The 24,243-nt window shown below is 42.4% G+C and overlaps 1 protein-coding gene and 2 non-coding genes across 3 annotated transcripts; 2 read left to right on the plus strand and 1 right to left on the minus strand.

Moving 5' to 3' along the window:
- Positions 1–18,740: 18,740 nt before the first annotated feature.
- TRNAS-GCU (transfer RNA serine (anticodon GCU)) lies at positions 18,741–18,822 on the minus strand. Its single transcript has one exon. It is a non-coding gene; the product is annotated as a tRNA-Ser (tRNA).
- A 46-nt stretch (positions 18,823–18,868) lies between these two features.
- LOC123062782 (transcription initiation factor TFIID subunit 9) lies at positions 18,869–22,591 on the plus strand. Its single transcript, XM_044486448.1, has 2 exons — positions 18,869–19,204; positions 21,870–22,591. The coding sequence occupies exons 1-2, from the start codon at positions 19,004–19,006 to the stop codon at positions 22,215–22,217; spliced, it is 549 nt and encodes a 182-aa protein (XP_044342383.1). The 5' UTR covers positions 18,869–19,003; the 3' UTR covers positions 22,218–22,591.
- A 108-nt stretch (positions 22,592–22,699) lies between these two features.
- TRNAK-CUU (transfer RNA lysine (anticodon CUU)) lies at positions 22,700–22,772 on the plus strand. Its single transcript has one exon. It is a non-coding gene; the product is annotated as a tRNA-Lys (tRNA).
- Positions 22,773–24,243: the final 1,471 nt, after the last annotated feature.

Below are 24,243 nucleotides of genomic sequence, written 5' to 3' on the forward strand. Positions count from 1 at the left end.
CCGCCTATATATATCCATATACCCTAAAACGATCGGGGAGCACAATAGATCGGGAGTGCCGCTGCAAGAAGCCTCCGTAGCCACCGAAAACCAATCTAGACCCGTTCCGACACCCTGCCGGAGGGGGCAATCCTTCTCCGATGGCCATCTTCATCATCCTGGCGCTCTCCACGACGAGGAGGGAGTAGTTCTCCCTCGGGGCTGAGGGTATGTACCAGTAGCTATGTGTTTGATCTCTCTCTCTCTCTCTCGTGTTCTTAAGGTGGTACGATCTTGATGTATCGTGAGCTTTTCTATTATAGTTGGATCTTATGATATTTCTCCCCCTCTACTCTCTTGTAATGGATTGAGTTTTCCCTTTGAAGTTATCTTATCGGATTGAGTCTTTAAAGATTTGAGAACACTTGATGTATGTCTTGCCGTGCGTATCTATGGTGACAATGGGATATCACGTGATTCACTTGATGTATGTTTTGGTGATCAACTTGCGGGTTCCGCCCATGAACCTATGCATAGGGGTTGGCACACGTTTTCGTCATGATTCTCCGGTAGAACCTTTGGGGCACTCTTTGAGGTTCTATGTGTTGGTTGAATAGATGAATCTGAGATTGTGTGACACATATCATATAATCATACCCACGGATACTTGAGGTGACATTGGAGTATCTAGGTGACATTAGGGTTTTGGTTGTTTTGTGTCTTAAGGTGTTATTCTAGTACGAACTCTAGGGCTGTTTGTGACACTTATGGGAATAGCCCAACGGATTGATTGTAAAGAATAACTTTGAGGTGGTTTCGTACCCTACCATAATCTCTTTGTACTCCGCTATTAGTGACTTTGGATTGACTCTTTGTTGCATGTTGAGGGATAGTTATGTGATCCAATTATGTTATTATTGTTGAGGGAACTTGCACTAGCGAAAGTATGAACCCTAGGCCTTGTTTCAACGCATTGCAATACCATTTACGCTCACTTTTATCGTTAGTTACCTTGCTGTTTTTATATTTTCAGATTACAAAAACCTTTATCTACTATCCATATACCACTTGTATCACCATCTCTTCGTCGAACTTGTGCACCTATACAATTTACCATTGTATTGGGTGTGTTGGGAACACAAGAGACTCTTTGTTATTTGGTTGCAGGGTTGCTTGAGAGAGACCATCTTCATCCTATGCCTCCTACGGATTGATAAACCTTAGGTCATCCACTTGAGGGAAATTTGCTACTGTCCTACAAACCTCTGCACGTGGAGGCCCAACAACGTCTACAAGAAGAAGGTTGTGTAGTAGACATCACATCATAGTGAAGTACTTGGCCATTGCTGCATCACTGACCTCCAACAATTCCATGGCCATCTCGTAACTTTCAATCCATGCCCCGGGCTGTAAGTCGGCTGTGTAATTAGGCACCTTGCGAGGCCCCTTAAAGTCCTTTGGCAAACGCTCATTACGCAGAGCCGACACTAGACAAGGGACACCTCCTGTCCTTGTGGCCACACCTGCTTTAACAAAGGTCGTTGGATAGACCAGAAAAGCCTGGTGAGCCGCCTGCTCAGCTGCCTGTTGAACCGCCTGCTCAGCCTCTTGGCGGATCCTCTCCTGGTCCACCAAGTTAAGATCTCCATCATGTGTTGGGTCATACCTGCGTGGCTAGTTACGGCGCTGAGCATTGCTTGACATGGCCACTGAATCCATGTGCCTGCTATAGCTTGGGCTCCGGCTTGGGCGAGGGGTTGAATGAATCCTGTCTCGATTGTAAGAATATGACTCCTGTTGTGCCAGAGCTGTCTGAAGAAGATCTCTGACTCTTCGTGTTTCGGTCGCCGTCAGGGAATCGCCTTCCATTGGGAGAGCCGCCAAACGTGCCGATGCAGCAATCAGATTCTCCAAAGGGTTAGAAAAATGACCCGGAGGTGTTGCTGTATAAGGAGGCGGAGCCGTATTCACCCGAGGGGGTTCCATAGCTCACGGCTGACCCGGCGCCCTAGTCCCGGGTGTTGTAATCCGGTTTGCCTTCGGCAGGTTACTGGGACCAGCCCCGGGTGTGTGGAAGAGATTCCTAGGATCATAAGTCAGGGGCAGACGTGATTGAGTCTTCTGGTGCCTTCTCCTCATGACCTCGTTTGACGCGTTTAGATTCATTGAAAGCTCAAAAGCCTCTAATTGAAGCTGTTGAGCCCGAGAGTCCAAAGCCGCCTGTTCCACAGCCATCCGGACGTCCTCCGCCGCCAAGTTTTCCTTGGCTTGAGCTACCTCCCCATGCAACCGTGCCACCTCCGCATCATGCTGATCCTTGTCCGCCGGTTCAACCACGGCGGTCAATAGGGTCGTCATCCTATCCATGAGATGCATCAGCACCTGAGCCGGTGGGCGCGCGGGGTCTCCTGACCCGGCCGCTGCCGATCCGGTGGTTATCGCTGCTGCAGCCGTAGAGTTTTGAACGGGCTGCGTACCAGCCATGAAGATTCTGGCTCTGTTCGGCGGCTCAAAGGGGTCTGGAATACTGCTGCCATTGGAACATCCCCCAAGCCTGCCATCCTATAGTTGATACAATGAATCCGTCTCACCTGTGGACGACTCGCCGTCAGAGTGGAGTCGTCTCACCGCCATCCACATATCCTTCAGAAAACTCCCCTCCATGGATGCAACCCATGAAGGCACGCCTCACGACGGGCTGAGTCCGGGCGAGTCTCGCACGCTGAGCCGTCTCAATGAGGTCGGTGCAGATGTCTGGCTCAGGGCCCGGATCGCCGATCCGGCTGATGAAGACGTGAATTCCGCTGAAGGGGACCCGGTACCCGTACTCAATTGAGCCGGCGTCGTGGCCCCAGCCTGCGTCATCGATGTAGAGCTTGCCGCGACGACTCTTGGTCATCCAGCCCACAGCGTATCCCTTGAGCCCTTCAAAGCTGCCCTTCAAGAACTCAAATCCACCGTGCGCTGGCCCCACGGTGGGCGCCAACTGTCGTGGAATTGTCATGACGGATGTCCTAGTGAAAGGACTTAGTCGTGGAGCCATCGCAACTAGGAAGCTTAAAGGGGTTAATCGGGACAAAGGACACGAGAGGTTTATACTGGTTCGGCCCCTTGCGGTGAAGGTAAAGCCTAGTCCAGTTGTTGTGGTATTGCTAGGTTTCGATGACCAAGGAGCAAAATACGCTAGCTTGGCTCTCGATCTGTTGTTTCTTGCCATAAGCCGCTGCCGGGCCGTCCCCTATATACACGGGTTGACGCCCTGCGGCCTATAGAGTCCCGGCCGGCTCATACCATGTGTCCGGCTCGGTGACTTCTTTTACATGCCTTACTTTACAAGTCTTATTCATACATGGCGGTTTACAATTACGGGCCTTAAGCCGCCTCTAGGCTTGGGCCTATTACAAGCTTTATCATGAACCGTCGCCTTGTATACTCGTCGGGCTTCTTTTAAGTAACCCACCATGGTGATTGACCCAGCCCCTCCTGGGCGAGTCATACCTGGTAGTTATATCCCGAACACACGGCGGTGAGCATCATGAAATTGGTGATGGAGGAAGGTTGATGATGACGATGGTGATGGATTCCCCTCTTTGAAGCCCCGAACGGACTCCAGATCAGCCCTCCCGAGAGAGATTAGGGCTTGGCGGCGGCCCCGTATCATAAAACGCGATGAATCCTTCCCTTTGATTTTTTTCTCCCTGAACGTGAATATATAGAGTTGGAGTTGAGGTCGGCGGAGCACCAGGGGGCCCACGAGGCAGGGGGGCGCCCAGGGGGGTAGGCGCCCCCCACCCTCGTGGACAGGGTGTGGTCCCCCTGGCCTTGATTCTTTTGCTAGTATTTTTATATATTCCAAACATATTTTCCGTTGATTTTCAGGTCATTCCGAGAAATTTTATTTCTGCCCAAAAATAACACCATGGCAATTCTGCTGAAAACAGCGTCAGTCTGGGTTAGTTCCATTCAAATCATGCAAGTTAGAGTCCAAAACAAGGGCAAAAGTGTTTGGAAAAGTAGATACGATGGAGACGTATCAACTCCCCCAAGCTTAAACCTTTGCTTGTCCTCAAGCAATTCAGTTGATAAACCGAAAGTGATAAAGAAAAACTTTTACAAACTCTGTTTGCTCTTGTTGTTGTAAATATGTAAAGCCAGCATTCAATTTTTCAGCAAAGATTATGAACTAACCATATTCACAATAACATCTAGGTCTCATATTTACTCATATCAATGGCATAATCAACTAGCGAGCAATAAAAATAAATCTTGTATGACAACACTTTCTCAAAACAATCATAATATGATATAACAAGATGGTATCTCGCTAGCTCTTTCTGAGACCGCAAAACATAAATGCAGAGCACCCCTGAGGATCAAGGACTGACTGGAAATTGTAATTCATGGTAAAAGAGATCCAGTCACAGTCATACTCAATGTAAACTAATAATAATACATGCAAATGACAGCGATGCTCTCCAACTGGTGCTTTTTAATAAGAGGATGATGACTCAACATAAAAGTAAATAGATAGGCCCTTCTCAGAGGGAAACAGGGATTTGTAGAGGTGCCAGAGCACGATTTTGGAAACAGAGATGAATAATATTTTGAGCGGTATACTTTCATTGTCAACATAACAACTGAGAGATCTTGATATCTTCCATACTACACACATTATAGGCGGTTCTCAAGCAGAATGGTAAAGTTTATACTCCCCTACCACAAACAAACATCAATCCATGGCTTGTCTGAAACAACGGGTGCCTCCAACTAACAACAATCCTAGGGGAGTTTTGTTTGCAATTATTTTGATTTGAATTGAGCATGGGACTGGGCATCCCGGTTGCCAGCCATTTTCTCGTGAGTGAGGAGCGAAGTCCACTCCTCTTGAGAATAACCCGCCTAGCATGGAAGATATAGATAGCCCTAGTTGATACATGAGCTATTCGAGCATACAAAACAGAATTTCATTTGAAGGTTTAGAGTTTGGCACATACAAATTTACTTGGAACGGCAGGTAGATACCGCATATAGGAAGGTATGGTGGACTCATATGGAATAACTTTTGGGGTTTATGGAATTGGATGCACAAGCAGTATTCCCGCTTAGTACAAGTGAAGGCTAGAAAGGGACTGGGAAGCGACCAGCTAGAGAGCGACAATAGTCATGAACATGCATTAAAATTAATCAACACTGAATGCAACCATGAGTAGGATATAATTCACCATGAACATAAATATCGTGGAGGTTATGTTGATTTTGTTTCAAGTACATGCGTGAACATGTGCCAAGTCAAGCCACTCGAATCGTTCAAAGGAGGATACCACCCTATCGTACCACATCACAACCATTTTAATAGCATGTTGGCACGCAAGGTAAACCATTATAAACTCCTAGCAAATTAAGCATGGTATGAGCAACTATAATCTCTAATTGTCATTGCAAACATGTTTCATTCATAATACGCTGAATCAGGAATGATGAACTAATCATATTTGCAAAAAACGAGATAGGTAGAGTTCATACCAGCTTCTCTCATCTCAATCAGTCCATCATATATCGTCATTATTGCCTTTCACTTGCACATCCGAATGGTGTGGATAATAATAATAATAGTGCACGTGCATTGGACTAAGATGGAATCTGCAGGCATTTAATTCAAGGGAGAAAACAAGGTAATATGGGCTCTTTGTTAGATCAATAGTAATGCATATAAGAGCCACTTCGACATTTTCATTATGGTCTTCTCCTCTCGACCCCCAAAGAAAAGAAATAAAACTATTTACACGGGAAAGCTCCCAACAAACAAAATAAGAATGAGAAATCTTTTTAGGTTTTCTTTTAATTACTACTACTACAGGCATGGAAAGTAAACTAGCTAAAAGCTACAACTAATTTTTTGTGTGTGTTTTTACTAAGGTTTTTCAAACATGCAAGAAGAAAGCTGGAAAAGAAAATAAACTAGCATGTATATTACAATGAAAAAGTATGAGCACCGACAACTGGCATGAGTGTGTGAACATGAATGTAATGTCGGTGAGAAATACGTACTCCCCCAAGCTTAGGCTTTTGGCTTAAGTTGGTCTATGCCCATGGATGGCTTGGCGGATATACGAAGTTGTAACTGGGGTCGTACTGAGATGCAACCACTACTGCCTCACGAGCTGCAGCCTGGAGGCGAGTTGCCTCCGTCCTCCTCTCGTACTCGTTCGCCTCCTCCCTGGTTATAACATATCTCCCTTTTGTCTAAAAGTCAAAGAAAGTAGGAGCAGGGATAGTAACATGGACAATGCGACACATGTCAAAGATTAGTCGGTACTGGAGAGGTTGTTCATTCCTCTCAATAAACTGATGGCGAACCATAGCATTAAAATCTAGATAAGAAGGAGGCAACTCCATATCATTTTCATGTACGGGTACCTCAAGAAAATTAGCTAAACGGGTTGCATAAATTCCACTGAACAAATCTCCACTAATACTGTTATGATGCAACCTACGTGCAACAATGGCCCCCAAGTTGTATTGTTTATCTCCTAATACGGCACTCTTGAGAACACTAAGATCGGGAACACACATGTGACATGCTTCATCCTTACCATTAATGCATCTACCTATAAAGAGAGCAAAATAATGTATGGCAGGAAAATGAATGCTCCCTATGGTAGCTTGTGTTATTTCTCTAGATTCCCCCACAGTGATACTAGCAAGAAATTCTTTAAATTCAGATTTGCGAGGTTCACTAACATTACCCCACTGCGGGAGTTTACAAGCAGTATTAAAATCTTCTAAGTCCATGGTATAAGATTTATCATAGAGATCAAATAGGACAGTGTGGGAATTGTGTGATGATGTAAATTTAAACCTTCTCACAAAGGAATCAGTTAGGTGATAATATTGGGGGCACTTGTTCGACACAAAGCCCTCAAGTTCAGCATTACGCACATACGCGTCAAATTCCTCCTTAATTCCTGCTTGGACCATAAAATCTTCTGACGACCATTCACAAGGCCACACTTGAGCTTCTCTTGGTAGTTCATAGTCCAGCTCACATATCGCGAGCCTATGTCCTTGCTTCTTTGAGGAACCACCTTGGTACATTTTCCTAAACATATTTCTTCCTCTGAAAAATTTCTGAAATTTTTTAGTAATTCAAAATAAAAGTGAACCAAACTCAACAAGATTGATAGCATCTACTCCCACAAGTGCCTAGAGGCCATATCATGCAATAGAACTACTTGGGACCAAATAAATTTGACATCCAAGCTCAAGAACAGGATCACCTAAGCAGCAAAAAATTGCAATAGATAAAGCACTAGAACAAAAACTAATTGGACCATTGGAGGAGTCACGGACCGAAGAACAATCCCCCAAAGCAGTTTTGTGAATGGAGCTTTGAGCAAGGAGATCGAAAATGGCAGCAAGATGAGCTAGAACTCGGGTTTGAGCTGGTGGGGGATTTTTTTTCTGGAGGAAGACGAAGTGTGTGGGTGCAAGAATAAGTGGAGGTGGGCCACGAGGGGCCCACGAGGCAGGGGGCGCGCCTTGCACCCTCGTGGCCAGGTGGTTGCCCCCTCTGGTGTGTTCTCAGTGCCAATAATTCTTAAATATTCTACAAAAAATCATATTTCATTTTCGGGACATTTGGAGAACTTTTATTTTCGGGGTATTTTTTATTGCAAGGATAATTCAGAAAACAGACAAAAAAAACTATTTTTGCTTTATAAAATCTAAAAAACAGAAAGTAAAAAGAGGGTACAGCAAGTTGTGTTTTCTAACTTCATCCATCTCATGCTCATCAAAAGGAATCCACTAACAAGGTTGATCAAGTCTTGTTAACAAACTCATTCTGAATCGCATGAAACCGGAGAATTTTCGAATAACACTAGGTTACCTTAACGGGGATTGGCACATCCCCAATAATAAGAATATCATATTTCTTCTTGACAACAGGAAGAGGAAATTCAAAACCTCCAATAATAATCGTTGAAACTTTTCCAATAGAATTGATATTATGGACTTGAGGTTGTTTCCTTGGGAGTGTACCGTATGCTCATTACCATTAACATGAAAAGTGACATTGCCTTTGTTGCAATCAATAACAGCCCCTGCAGTATTCAAAAAGGGTCTACCAAGAATAATAGACATACTATCGTCCTCGGGAATATTAAGAATAACAAAGTCTGTTAAAATAGTAACGTTTGCAACCACAATAGGCACATCCTCACAAATACCGACATGTATAGTAGTTGATTTATCAGCCATTTGCAAAGATATTTCAGTAGGTGTCAACTTATTCAAATCAAGTCTATGATATAAAGAGAGAGGCATAACACTAACATGGGCTCCAAGATCACATAAAGCAGTTTTAACATAGTTTCTCTTAATGGAGCATGGTATAGTTGGTACTCCTCGATCTCCTAGTTTCTTTGGTATTCCACCCTTAAAAGTATAATTAGCAAGCATGGTGGAAATTTCAGCTTACGGTATCTTTATTTTATTAGTGACAATTTCTTTCATATGCTTAGCATAAGGATTCATTTTAAGCATATCAGTCAAACGCATACGCAAAAAGATAGGTCTAATCATTTCAGCAAAGCGCTCAAAATCCTCATTATCCTTTTTCTTGGATGGTTTAGGAGGAAAGGGCATGGGTTTCTGAACCCATGGTTCTCTTTCTTTACCGTGCTTCCTAGCAACAAAGTCTCTCTTATCATAACGTTGATTCTTTGGTTGTGGGTTATCAAGATCAACCGCAGGTTCAATCTCTACATCATTGTCATTGCTAGGTTGGGCATCAACATGAACATCATCATTAACATAATCACTAGGTTCATGTTCATTACCAGATTGTGTTTCAGCATCGTAAATAGAAATATCATTGTGATTCTCAGGTGTGCCTACAACAGGTTCACTAGAAGCATGCAAAGTCCTATCATTTTTCTTTTTCTTCTTCTTAGAATAACTAGGTGCATCAACATTAGTTCTCTGAGAATCTTGCTCAATTCTCTTAGGGTGACCCTCAGGATACAAAGGTTCCTGAGTCATTTTACCCCCTCTAGTCACAACTCTAACAACACTATCATTTTTCTTATTATTTAATTCATTGAGCAAATCATTTTGAGCTTTAAGCACTTGTTCTACTTGAGTGGTAACCATAGAAGCATGTTTACAAATAAGTTTAAGTTCACCTTTAACTCTAGACATATAATCACTCAAGTGTTCAATCATATAAGCATTGCGTTTCAATTATCTACCAACATAAGCGTTGAAGTTTTCTTGTTTAACAATAAAATTATCAAACTCATCTAAGCATTGGCTAGCAGACTTAAAACAAGGAATATCACCTTCATCAAATCTATAGAGAGAATTTACCTTTACTACCTGTGTCGGGTAATCAAGACCATGTATTCCTTCAATAGGTGGCAAATTCTTAACATCTTCAGCTTTAATACCCTTTTCTTTCATAGATTTCTTTGCCTCTTGCATATCTTCAGGACTGAGAAATAGAATACCCCTTTTCTTCGGAGTTGGATTAGGAACTGGTTCATGAAGTGTCCAATCACTTTCATTACTCAACATATTATTCAATAGCAATTCAGCTTGATCAACTGTTCTTTCCCTGAAAACACAACCAACACAACTATCCAGGAGGTCTCTGGAAGCATCTGTTAGTCCATTATAAAAGATATCAAGTATTTCATTTTTCTTGAGAGGATGATCAGGCAAAGCATTAAGTATTGTAGAAGCCTCCCCCGAGCTTGTGGGAGACTCTCTTCTTCAATTTGCACAAAATTATATATCTCCCTTAAGGCAGCTTGTTTCTTATGAGCGGGGAAATATTTAGCAGAGAAGTAATAAATCATATCATGGGGACTACGCACACAACCAGGATCAAGAGATTTAAACCATGTTTTAGCATCACCGTTTAATGAGAACGGGAATAACTTAAGGATAAAGTAATAGCGACTTTTCTCATCATTAGTGAATAGGGTGGCTATATCATTTAATTTAGTAAGATGTGCCACAACAGTTTCAGATTCATAGCCATAAAAAGGATCAGATTCAACCAAAGTAATTAACTCAGGATCGATAGGGAAATCATAATCCTTATCAGAAATACAGATAGGTGAAGTAGCAAAAGAAGGGTCATATTTCATTCTAGCATTCAAAGATTTTTCTTTAAGCTTAGCTAATAATTTCTTAAGATCATATTTGTCATTGCAAGCTAAAAAGTCTCTAGCAGTTTCTTCATCCATAACATAACCCTCAGGCACAGCAGGCAATTCATATCTAGGGGGAGAATCTTCATCATCACTTTCATTAATATTATCAGTTTCAATAATTTCATTCTCTCTAACCCTAGCAAGTTGTTCATCAAGAAATTCACCTAGTGGCATAGTATCATCAATCATAGAAGTAGTTTCATCATAAGTATCATGCAAAGCAGAAGTGGCATCATCAATAACATGCGACATATCAGAATGAATAGCAGGAGTATGTGTCGCAAGTTTACTCAAAACAGAAGGTGAATCAAGTGCAGAGCTAGATGGCAGTTCCTTAGCTCCCCTCATAGTTGAGGGAAAAATCTTGGTTCTTTTATCTTTCAAGTTCTTCATAGTGATCAAAAGATATAAATCCCAATTGACTCAAAGAATAGAGCTATGCTCCCCGGCAAAGGCGCTAGAAAATAGTCTTGACAACCCACAAGTATAGGGGATCGCAAAAGTTTTCGAGGGTAGAGTATTCAACCCAAATTTATTGATTCGGCACAAGGGGAGCCAAAGAATATTCTCAAGTATTAGCAGCTGATTTGTCAATTCAACCACACCTGGAAAACTTAATATCTGTAGCAAAGTATTTAGTAGCAAAGTAGTATGGAAGTAATCGTAATGGTGGCAAAAGTAACAGTATTGGTTTTGTAGTGATTGTAACAGTGGCAACGGATAAGTAACTAAGCAAAGATTAATATGTGAAAAGCTCGTAGGCATTGGATCAGTGATGGATAATTATGTTGGATGCGATTCCTCATGCAACAGTTGTAACATAGGGTGACACAGAACTAGCTCCAGTTCATCAATGTAATGTAGGCATGTATTCTGAATATAGTCATACGTGCTTATGGGAAAGAACTTGCATGGCATCTTTTGTCCTAACCTCCCGTGGCAGCGGGGTCCTATTGGAAACTAAGGGATATTAAGGCCTCCTTTTAATAGAGAACCGGAACAAAGCATTAGCACATAGTGAATACATGAACTCCTCAAACTACGGTCATCACTGGTAAGTATCCTGATTATTGTCACTTCAGGGTTAACGGATCATAACACATAATAGGTGACTGTAGACTTGCAAGATAGGATCAAGAACTCACATATATTCATGAAAACATAATAGGTTCAGATCTGAAATCATGGCACTAGGCCCTAGTGACAAGCATTAAGCATAGCAAAGTCATAACAACATCAATCTCAGAACATAATGGATACTAGGGATCAAACCCTAACAAAACTAACTCGATTACATGATAAATCTCATCCAACCCATCACCGTCCAGCAAGCCTACGATGGAATTACTCACACACATCAGTGAGTATCATGAAATTGGTGATGGAGGAAGGTTGATGATGATGATGGCGACGGATTCCCCTCTCAGGAGCCCCAAACGGACTCCAGATCAGCCCTCCCGAGAGAGATTAGGGCTTGGTGGTGGCTCCGTATCGTAAAACGCGATGAATCCTTCTCTCTGATTTTTTTATCCCCGAACATGAATATATAGAGTTGGAGTTGAGGTCGGTGGAGCACCAGGGGGCTCACGAGGCAGGGGGCGTGCCCCCCACCCTCGTGGACAGGGTGTGGGCCCCCTGGCCTTGATTCTTTCGCCAGTATTTTTTATATATTTCAAAAATATTCTCCGTTGATTTTCAGGTCATTCCGAGAACTTTTATTTCTGCACAAAAATAACACCATGGCAATTCTGCTGAAAACAGCGTCAGTCCGGGTTAGTTTCTTTCAAATCATGCAAGTTAGAGTCCAAAACAAGGGCAAAAGTGTTTGGAAAAGTAGATACATTGGAAACGTATCACCCCCTCCACCATAATCCATCTCGGTCATATCGTAGCGGTGCTTAGGCGAAGCCCTATTCCAGTAGCATCATCATCACCGTCATCACGTTGTCGTGCTGACGAAGCTCTCCCTCGACATTATGCTGGATCATGAGTTCGTGGGACGTCACCGAGCTGAACGTGTGCAGATCGCGGAGGTGTCATACTTTCGGTACTAGGATCGATCGATCGTGAAGACGTACGACTACATCAACCGCGTTGTGATAACGCTTCCGCTTACGGTCTACGAGGGTACGTAGACAACACTCTCCCCTCTCGTTGCTATGCATCACCATGATCTTGTGTGTGCGTAGGAATTTTTTGGAAAAGTAGAAACGATGGAGACGTATCAAGCCCTTGGGACGCGCCAGGAGAGGAGTCCTCCTAGTAGGAGCAGGACTCCCCTTTCCTACTCCTACTAGGAGGGGGAAAGGAAGGAGGAGAGGGGGAAGGAAAGGGGGTGCCGCCCCCCTTCCCTAGTCCAATTGGGACCAGAGGGGGAGCGGGCGCGCGGCCTGCCCTGGCTGGCTCTCTCTCTCTCTCTCTCCACTAAGGCCCGTGTGGCCCATTATTTCTCCCGGGGGTGGGGGGGTCCGGTAACCCTCCGATACTCCGGTTTTCTCCGAAATCACCCGGAACACTTCCGGTGTTGGAATATAGCCGTCCAATAATATCAATCTTTATGTCTCGGCCATTTCTAGACTCCTCGTCATGTCTCTGATCACATCCGGGAATCGGAACTACCTTCAGTACATCAAAAAACATAAACTCATAATATCGATCGTCACCGAACGTTAAGCGTGCGGACCCTACGGGTTCGAGAACTATGTAGACATGACCGAGACACGTCTCTGGTCAATAACTAATAGCGGAACCTAGATGTTCATATTGGCTCCCACATATTCTATGAAGAGCTTTATCGGTCAAACCGCATAACGATATACATTGTTCCCTTTCTCATCGATATGTTACTTGCCCGAGATTCGATCATCGGTATCTCAATACCTAGTTCAATCTCGTTACTGGCAAGTCTCTTTATTCGTTCCGTAATGCTACATCCCGTAACTAACTCATTAGCTACATTGCTTGCAAGGCTTATAGTGATGTACATTACCGAGAGGGCCCAGAGATACCTCTTCGACAATCGGAGTGACAAATCCTAATCCCGATCTATGCCAACTCAACAAACACCATCGGAGACACCTGTAGAGCACAATTATAATCACCCAGTTATGTTGTGATGTTTGGTAGCACATAGAGTGTTCCTCCGGTATTCAGGAGTTGCATGATCTCATAGTCATAGGAACATGTATAAGTTATGGAGAAAGCAATAGCAACAAACTAAACGATCATCGTGCTAAGCTAACGGATGGGTCAAGTCAATCACATCATTCTCTAATGGTGTGATCCCGTTAATCAAATGAAAACTCATGTCTATGGTTAGGAAACATAACCATCATTGATTCAACGAGGTAGTTAAGTAGAGGCAAACTAGTGACACTCTGTTTGTCTATGTATTCACACATGTACTAAGTTTCCGGTTAATACAATTCTAGCATGAATAATAAACATTTATCATGATATAAGGAAATATAAATAACAACTTTATTATTGCCTCTAGGGCATATTTCCTTCAGGCAATGATTGAAGAACTCTGTCAATGACACTATCATCAGGAAGATTAACTCCCAGCTGAGTCAAGTGGTTGTGGTACCCAGACATTCTGAGTATATATTCACTGACAGAACTATTCTCCTCCATTTTGCAGTTGTAGAACTTATTGGAGACTTCATATCTCCCAATCCGGGCATTTGCTTGAAATATTAACTTCAACTCCTGGAACATCTCATATGCTCCATGACGTTCAAAATATCGTTGAAGTCCCGGCTCTAAGCCGTAAAGCATGGCACACTGAACTATCGAGTAGTCATCATCTTTGCTCTACCAGACGTTCATAACATCTGGTGTTGCTCCTGCAGCGGGTTTTTCACCTAGCGGTGCTTCCAGGACGTAATTCTTCTGTGCAGCAATGAGGATAATCCTCAAGTTACGGACCCAGTCCGTGTAGTTGCTACCATCATCTTTCAACCTAGCTTTCTCTAGGAACACATTAAAATTCAACGGAACAACAGAACGGGCCATCTATCTACACCAACATAGACATGCAAAATACTATCAGGTACTAAGTTCATGATAAATTAAAGTTCAATCAAATTACTTAAGAACTCTCATTTAGATAGACATCCCTCTAATCATCTAAGTGATCACGTGATCCATATCAACTAAACCATGTTCGGTCATCACGTGAGATGGAGTAGTTTTCAATGGTGAACATCACTATGTTGATCATATCTACTATATGATTCACGCTCGACCTTTCGGTCTCATTATTCTAAGGCCATATCTGTATATGCTAGGCTCGTCAAGTTTAACCCGAGTATTTTGCGTGTGCAAAACTGGCTTGCACCCGTTGTATGTGAACGTAGAGCTTATCACACCTGATCATCACGTGGTGTCTCGGCACGACGAACTGTAGCAATGGTGCATACTCAGGGAGAACACTTGTACCTTGAAATTTAGTGAGAGATCGTCTTATAATGCTATCGCTGAACTAAGCAAAATAAGATGCATAAAGGATAAACATCACATGCAATCAAATATAAGTGATATGATATGACCATCATCATCTTGTGCCTTTGATCACCATCTCCAAAGCACCATTATGATCACCATCATCACCGGCTTGACACCTTGATCTCCATCATAGCATCGTTGTCGTCTCGCCAACTATTGCTTCTACGACTATCGCTACCGCTTAGTGATAAAGTAAAACAATTACATGTTGATTGCATTTCATACAATAAAGCGACAACCATATGGCTCCTGCCAGTTGTCGATAATTGTGTTACAAAACATGATCATCTCGTACAATAAAATTTAGCATCATGTCTTGACCATATCACATTACAACATGCCTTGCAAAAACAAGTTAGACGTCCTCTACTTTGTTGTTGCAAGTTTTACGTGGCTGCTACGGGCTGAGCAAGAATCGTTCTTACCTATGCATCAAAAACCACAACGCGGTATAGTGATTGATTTTTGATCTTCAGAAAGAACCATGTTCATTGAATCTGATTCAACTAAAGTTGGAGAAACAGACACCCACTAGCCACCTGTGTGCGAAGCACGTCGGTAGAATCAGTCACGCGTAAGCGTACGCGTAATGTCGGTCTGAGCCGCTTCATCCAACAGTACCGCTGAATCAAGAATCAACTAGTGACGGCAAGCAATATGTATATGCCCATGCCCACAACTCCTTTGTGTTCTACTCGCGCATATAACATCTACGCATAGGCCTCGCTCGGATGCCATTGTTGGGGAACGCAGTAATTTCAAAAAATTTCCTACGCACACGCAAGATCCATCTAGGTGATGCATAGCAACGAGAGGGGAGATTGTTGTCCATGTACCCTCGTAGACCGAAAGCGGAAGCATTATGACAACGCGGTTGATGTAGTCGTACGTCTTCACGATCCGACCGATCCTAGCACCGAAGGTACGACACCTTCGCGATTTGCACACGTTTAGCTCGGTGACGTCCCATGAACTCTAGATCCAGCTGAGGTTGAGGGAGAGTTTCATCAGGACGATGGTGTAATGACGGTGATGATGAAGTTACCGACACAGGGCTTCGCTTAAGCTCTACAACAATATGACCGAGGTGGAAATCTGTGGAGGGGGCACCGCACACGGAAATCTGTTGATGAATAGATTGAAAGTTTGGTGCGCAATTGCGATCCCTCAATCTACCTCTCGTAAGGGAAACTACAACCGGCTGTACTTGGAAAACGTCTCTCACTCCTGGCGCCTGCAACCCTAGCCACCGCCAGGAGAGTCCAATCTTCCAGCGCCATTCTTCAGCGACCTCGGTCATCGATGGTGAGGGGGGTCGCCGGATCCACGCGTGTGGATCATTTTTACTGTCTCGTAGTCTAGGTTTTTAGTTTGTTCATCGTCTTGGCTTCGGCGATGACGATGACAACACTGAATAAAGATTCTTCGGATCCTTCTCTAACAAGGCAATCGGTCATATGGTTGGGGATGGATTTGGAAACCAGTCTGTTCAAGTAAGGATGGTGTGGCGGCGGCGGCATCCTCGTGGTGGACCTGTGTCATCAGGCTCCGTCGTTGGGAGGGCGTTTGCTCCAGCGTCGGCGTGGAGCTTGGAAGGTAGTTCAGGAGCGGATGCAGATTGTGGTTTGCATCGACGACATCTGTAAGACGAAACATGTGCTGGGTTTGTGGTTCGTGGATGGCAGGCATGGTTTCCTCTTTGGCGTCTTAGTCGTGGTGGGGTGTCAGATCTGGAGTTCGATGACGTGTCTGGGGTGTTGCCCCGGACTGATTCGTTCAACGACAAGGGCTTCACTTTTGGTGAGCCACCTTGGAGGTCCACAAAGCTGCATATCAGCGATGGAGCCGCGTCGAGCTCGGGTGAGAAGGTGATCCGTCATTCTTTTCTTCGGTGGCTGCTATGGTGGTGTCGGAGGCAGGTGACGAGCGTTGGTGTCAAACTCAGAGATGTTCTGTTATCTTTTCAGTTTTGTCATGTCGGTCGTTACGTGACTTGTATTTTGATCTTTATGGTATATGAACGAGACACGTATTACCATGCAAAAAAATTTGGTGCGCAATTTTTTTAGAGTAGATAGAAATAAGCCACAGGAAAAAAATATTACTCGCTAAAAGAAAGACAAAAAAATATTGGTAGTAAAAAAATAAATTGACGCCTGAGAGATGGAGCCGCGTCGAGCTCGGGTGAGATGGTGATCCGTCATTCTTTTCTTCGGTGGCTGCTATGGTGGTGTCGGAGGCAGGTGACGGGCGTTGGTATCAAACTCAAAGATGTTATGTTATCTTTTCAGTTTTGTCATGTCGGTCGTTACGTGACTTGTATTTTGATCTTTATGATATATGAACGAGACACGTATTACCATGCAAAAAAAGTTTTGGTACGCAATTTTTTTGGAGTAGATAGAAATAAGCCACAGGAAAAAATATTACTCACTAAAAGAAAGACAAAAAAATATTGATAGTAAAAAAATAAATCGACGCCTGAGAGATGGAGCCGCGTCGAGCTCGGGTGAGAAGGTGATCCGTCATTCTTTTCTTCAGTGGCTGCTATGGTGGTGTCGGAGACAGGTGACGGGCGTTGGTGTCAAACTCAGAGATATTCTGTTATCTTTTCAGTTTTGTCATGTCGGTCGTTACGTGACTTGTATTTTGATCTTTATGATATATGAATGAGACACGTATTACCATATAAAAAAATTGGTGCGCATTTTTTTTGGAGTAGATAGAAATAAGCCATAGGAAAAAAATATTACTCACTAAAAGAAAGACAAAAAAATATTGGTAGTAAAAAAATAAATCGACACCTCAAACTCAGAGATATTCTGTTATCTTTTCAGTTTTGTCATGTCGGTCATTACGTGACTTGTATTTTGATCTTTATGATATATGAATGAGACACGTATTACCATGTAAAAAAATTGGTGCGCAATTTTTTTTGGAGTAGATAGAAATAAGCCACAGGAAAAAAATATTACTCAATAAAAGAAAGACAAAAAATATTGGAAGTAAAAAAATAAATCGACGCCTCAAACTCAGAGATATTCTGTTATCTTTTCAGTTTTGTCATGTCGGTCGTACGTGACTTATATTTTGATCTTTATGATATATGAATGAGACACGTATTACCATGTAAAAAAAATTAGTGCGCATTTTTTTTGGAGTAGATAGAAATAAGCCACAGGAAAAAAATATTACTCACTAAAAGAAAGACAAAAAAATATTGGTAGTAAAAAAAATAAATCGACACCTCAAACTCAGAGATATTCTGTTATCTTTTCAGTTTTGTCATGTCGGTCATTACGTGACTTGTATTTTGATCTTTATGATATATGAATGAGACACGTATTACCATGTAAAAAAATTGGTGCGCAATTTTTTTTGGAGTAGATAGAAATAAGCCACAGGAAAAAAATATTACTCAATAAAAGAAAGACAAAAAAATATTGGTAGTAAAAAAATAAATCGACGCCTCAAACTCAGAGATATTCTGTTATCTTTTCAGTTTTGTCATGTCGGTCATTACGTGACTTATATTTTGATCTTTATGATATATGAATGAGACACGTATTACCATGTAAAAAAATTGGTGCGCAATTTTTTTGGAGTAGATAGAAGAAAAAATATTACTCATACTCACTAAAAGAAAGACAAAAAAATATTGGTAGTAAAAAATAAATCGACGCCTGAGAGATTCGACGTATTACCATGTAAAAAAATTGGTGCGCAATTTTTTTTGGAGTAGATAGAAATAAGCCACAGGAAAAAAATATTACTCAATAAAAGAAAGACAAAAAAATATTGGTAGTAAAAAAATAAATCGACGCCTCAAACTCAGAGATATTCTGTTATCTTTTCAGTTTTGTCATGTCGGTCATTACGTGACTTATATTTTGATCTTTATGATATATGAATGAGACACGTATTACCATGTAAAAAAATTGGTGCGCAATTTTTTTGGAGTAGATAGAAGAAAAAATATTACTCATACTCACTAAAAGAAAGACAAAAAAATATTGGTAGTAAAAAATAAATCGACGCCTGAGAGATTCGAACTCTCGCGGGGAAACCCCATGTACTTAGCAGGCACACGCCTTAACCACTCGGCCAAAGCGTCCTTTCTAATTTTGTAGCTACTTTACATTTTATAAATGAATTTGACATCCAACCCGATTCGTTCCCGGAAACCCTCCACCAGCCAGGACACAGCAATCAGAGCATGGACAGCGGCGGCGGGAGGAGCCTCCGGCCCGGACGAGCCTCGCGACGCGCGCGTGGTGCGGGAGCTCCTCCGGTCGATGGGGCTCGGCGAGGGCGAGTACGAGCCGCGCGTCGTGCACCAGTTCCTGGACCTGGCCTACCGCTACGTCGGCGACGTGCTCGGCGACGCCCAGGTCTACGCCGACCACGCAGCCAAACCCCAGCTCGACGCCGACGACGTCCGCCTCGCCATCCAGGCCAAGGTCAACTTCTCCTTCTCCCAGCCGCCGCCACGCGAGGTAAGAGTACTACTACCAATCTCACCAAAAACCCTAGTATATCTTCGTTAGATTCGGACAAATTACGAGGTTTCGTAGCTTCATTCAATTGGTGAATGACGAGGACAAGGGTGCGCTTTAAACTCTAGATCCAGGACCGGCTTTCCTGTGAACCTATCAGATTCGGAGAGAGTAATGTTATGGACTCCAATTGGGGAAAGGATAAGCACTGTAGAGGATGTGCAGATGCGTCCCGGAAGAAACAATCGAGATACTACTCCCTCCAATTGGAGTACGAAAAATATCTGGTTCTTGGCTGAAATCTCAACGGCTAAGAGTGCGAAAAATGATGTGTGCTGTTGAGATTTCAGTTAATTTCTGGTTCTTGGCTGGGAGATATTTTTTGGGGAAAATTTGAATTTCAAATAAGGCTCAACTTCTCAATTAAATGCGTTCCACAATAAGAACACATCAATCAAAGATTCAGACATGGTGTTTAGAAGCCACCATCCCCAACGCAACACAGAGATTGTGGTTTTTAGCCCTTGAGCTCATGAAATGTCGTTTTTTCTACACTCTTAGCCATCAGAGGGACCAACATATCAGGCAGTGTTATACTGAAATTATAATGAAAAAAATTGGAGCAAATGTGGGATTCGAACCCAGATTCATCTCAAGTAGTACATTACCAGTACCACCTTACCACTAGGACCAAGATGACTCCTTTATCCTTTAGGAAGTTGGAACTGACAGAACTTTTGCCAGTTTGGTGGGATATAATCAGGGAGTTCCGAGATTTAAATCCCAGGGTGCAGCTAGTAGCAGAAACGAATACCTTCTCGATGTAAGGAAAATCCTATTCTTATTTTAGATTGTACCTGCTCTGATGATTTTAGCAACCGTCACTACAATGAATCGGTACATACTCCCTCCGTTCCTAATTACTTGTCGCAGGTATGGATGTATCTAGATGTATTTTAGTTCTAGATACATCCATTTCTGCGACAATTAATTTGGAACGGAGGGAGTAAAACTTTTTGTAGAACCTGTACGTTTGAATAGCATTGCTCAGGTAAGATCAATACCACCAATAGGTGGGAGAAGTTAGAAGTGAAGGTAGTAGAATAGAACCCCGCCCCCCCCCCCCCCCACCCCACCCTCAAAGTAAAAAAGCAAAAGAGCCCTTTCTAGCCTCCATCAAGGGAAAACCTTTCATATCTGTGCACATGATGCAAGGAGAGTCTAGTTGGGGCAGAACATTGACTTCAATTCAGTCCATGTCTTGTTAGGAATGTTCAGCTGAGCCCATTTCTTGTTTGAAAAGTTGAATGCTTATCTTCTGAAGGGTCTAAAATCTTAGGAATCATGTGCAACTAGTAGTTCTATATACTCAATTTAAACTTTGAGAATCAAGCAAGAAATAAATACCCTCTTCTGTTAGTGCAGAGATGCTGCTGCCGTAGCAGCCGAGTCAAATAGCAATGATTCGAAGCACTTCTTCTTCCATTACACTATTTTGGAAACTTAAGGACTCGATTGTATGGATATGGAAAATACAGGATTTCCGATCCTAGTGGGAAAAGGAGGGAAACGGATACTCAATTTAAAGTGAGTAAACAGAATTTCATACCCGATCTCATAGATCCCTACAGAATTCTGTGGAAAGCCGTATTCGATGAAAGTCGTATGTACGGCTTGGCGGGAATCTTTAGAAAGAGGATCTTTTGTCTGTTGCAACTGGAAACAGGAATACTCAGTTTCCTTATTAGTTGGCTTTACTCTTTAGATATATTATGTGTAGTTGTAAATAACTTTCGTTAGATTTGGACACTCTTCATGGATGGGTCAAGTCAAATAATCACATAGAAGGGAGAGCATCTGTTAGAGCCTCTAGATCGAAGGTATGCCTGTGTCAGAGGGCTGATGAGGTATTGATGAGGACGCACTGTAGCCATCGCAGATCAGAAAGGTAACGGGGTAGTGGGGAATAGAGATTAGGGGAAGACTTCTTTATTGATAGCTTGCATCAGTCACTGCAGCTACGGAGCCTTTATACAGGTGACTCAAGACCAGTGTCCTGGATGGATACAAACTTAAAGTGCTGTGGAACGTGACTGCTGCAGGTTCTGTTGAAAGGACTCTTAACTTAGGGAACAAAAGATTAATAGAACTCTTAGCCTATTCCAACTCAGGTGTGTCTGCTGTGGCCTGTGGGTTTCCTCCTCTGATATGGAATTCCCCACATAACACTCCGTAATGCCGGTTATCTACCAATTCATTGGTACACTGGCGCCCCCACTCCCACCCCTCCAAATCTCTGGGAACAGGCTACCTGTAGTAGAAAACAATGTTTTATAATGTATGGCTATTCTAATATAGAAACATGAAACAAACAGGGTATGATTCTTAATGTGTATGAGGCTGGCATCTGAAGACATACCTAAAATGTTGATGAATCATATTAGGTATTACAAAGATATTAGAGATTGAGGGTCACTCACAAGTGTACTCACTTACGGGTTAGACGGGTTAGCCGGTAAGTGAAACTAAAGAAGATCTTGCGTAGATAAAGGCTATGAACAACTCTTGTGGTGTTTTATGTTTTATCAGATCCGTGGAAACTCTAGCTGACACAAAGTACTCTGTATGCATAGGTGGTTGACGAGTCATTTTGCTGATGTCACAGGTTCTGCTTGAGTTGGCACGCAGCCGGAACAAGATCCCGCTACCCAAGTCTATTGCTCCACCTGGCTCGATTCCTCTGCCACCTGAGCAGGACACTTTGCTGACTGAAAACTACCAGCTTCTACCCGCACTGAAGCCACCAACTCAGACTGAAGAAGCAGAAGATGACAACGAGGGAGCTGACGCAATCCCTGGCAATCCCAGTCCAAACTATTCACAGGATCAGAGGGGCAACGAGCAACGTCAGCCTCAGAGCCAGAGCCAGAGGGTTTCTTTCCAACTGAACGCGGTGGCTGCCACGGCTGCAAAGCGCCCTCTAGTGACAATTGATCAGTTGAACATGGGCTAACTAACTGATGCTTGTGTAGCTTGCTGGGACCGCCCTTTCTGGCTAGCGCCCTCCTATTGCACCATGAAAAATGCTGATTGCTGAGGAAAGGGAGCAGCCTTGCAAGTAGTGTAAGTAGTAGCTGTGCACCTCTGTTTTATTAATTTCTGTGCATTATTGTCAACTTGTTGATTTTGTAGATCTTGTCGAACTTGAGCTGTCTCGTCGTTGTTTCTGAATGCTAAGTCGGTGTTTCTATTGTGACTGTGTTCCTATTATGCTTTTGGTGGCATGTGGCACATATTTGGTTGGTTAAAATGAGGACCAAACAAACTAAGTGTACAATATAGAAATAAATCTTTTTTTTATCGATATAGAGATAAATCTGTAGTTCACTATTTTTCTCATTGTTTGCTTTTAATGCTAGGGCTAGTAGGATGTAGTGTTACCTTCTGTGCATGTCGCCTGAAGAACTATTGACAAATAAAAACAAAAACAAAACAGCCCGTCTAGCTCAGTTGGTAGAGCGCAAGGCTCTTAACCTTGTGGTCGTGGGTTCGAGCCCCACGGTGGGCGACCAACCTTTTTATTTTACTCTCCAGGAATCAATTTCCTTGTGCAATGCATGAATGATGAAGAGAGAATTCCTTATTTGACCCTTTCTTAAAATTTGCTTCCTTATTTGACCCAAATAAAATTTTCTTCCCTATATGACATCTAAAGTAAATTTTGTTCCTTATCTGACACTTTTGTTCATTTTAGGCATTAACTGTGTTAAGTGTGAGATGAAAAGACCATTTTGCCCCTAATGCATTTTGCAAATATCATGATGTAGTAAAAAAAAGCAACCCAGTTCATCCATATTTTAGCGATGTTGGAAGGATGCTGCACATGTATGTGTATGCTTCAATATTTTGTTTCTTAGGTAAACTGATTTGTGCGTTTAAAAGCTGTATAAAACATCCGTAGAAATTATACTAGCATATCTATTATTTGTACTACAGAGTCGACGGCCGTCGATTAGCCAACGGCGCTGTAGCGGTCTTGGCCTTGGGCGTCCACCAGTCCACACACGGCGCCACGGGCGCGGCTGCTCATACGTGGTGCTATGAGTTGTGGACGGCGCCGGCATGGTCTGCAGGTGCACGGCAGCAGCGATTAAAGATGTGCGCGGCAGCAGCGATTAAAGACCTACACATCATACAACAGTACTTTGATAGATCAAAGTTACATTTTCCTCACATAGACGCTGAACAGATTACGTAAGGAAAAAAAAAACTATTGGAGCATAGATATAGATGTGCATCATCCATTGAACATCCTAAAAACATGGGTGAACTGATTGCTTTTTTTACTACATTTAGGATAGTTACACAATGCATTAGGGGCAAAATGGTCTTTTTGCCTCACATTTAACTTGGTTAGTGTCTAAAATGGACGAAAGTGTCATATAAGGAACAAAATTACTTTAGGTGTCAAATATTTTGGGTCAAATAAGGAAGCAAATTTTAAGAACGGGCCAAATAAAAAATTCTCTCAATGATGAATCAGCTTGTAATTTGTACGCAGGCACTTGCCTTTGCTCAGGCTGTGTTCCAATAGTTTCTTTTTTCGAAATAGTTCTTTGCATTACTCAATCAGGGAATACAAATCACGTTCCAGACCTGACACAAGCCACACAACAGTTCGAACTTAGGACCTACCAAAATTTGTCAAACCGTGACTAGAAAAATTCCAAGTACTGTGTATACAAGTAATACACAAGAACTACGAGAAGCTCTCCTTGATCTCTTTTTTTATCAACAAAGCGTACTCCCTCCGTTTCCTTTTACTCCGCATATAAAATTTGATCAAAATCAAACTACATAAAGCTTGACCAAATTTATATCAAAAAATATGAACATCTACAATACTAAAACTATATAGTACGATAATACATTTCATGGTGCATCTGATAATATTGATTTCATATTGTGAATGTTGATATTTTTTAATATAAAATTGGTCAAACTTTATAAAGCTTGACTTTGACCAAACCTTATATTAT

Source organism: Triticum aestivum, chromosome 3A (genome assembly GCF_018294505.1).
Source record: "Triticum aestivum cultivar Chinese Spring chromosome 3A, IWGSC CS RefSeq v2.1, whole genome shotgun sequence".
In the NCBI taxonomy this organism is placed as follows: Eukaryota; Viridiplantae; Streptophyta; class Magnoliopsida; order Poales; family Poaceae; genus Triticum; species Triticum aestivum.

Excerpts from the sequence above, each read along its gene's own strand:
- LOC123062782 (XM_044486448.1), top strand. The coding sequence starts at position 19,004 with ATGGGGCTCGGCGAGGGCGAGTACGAGCCGCGCGTCGTGCACCAGTTC. Across the intron at positions 19,205-21,869 it reads CCCAGCCGCCGCCACGCGAG|GTTCTGCTTGAGTTGGCACG; the intron begins GTAAGAGTACTA and ends CTGATGTCACAG.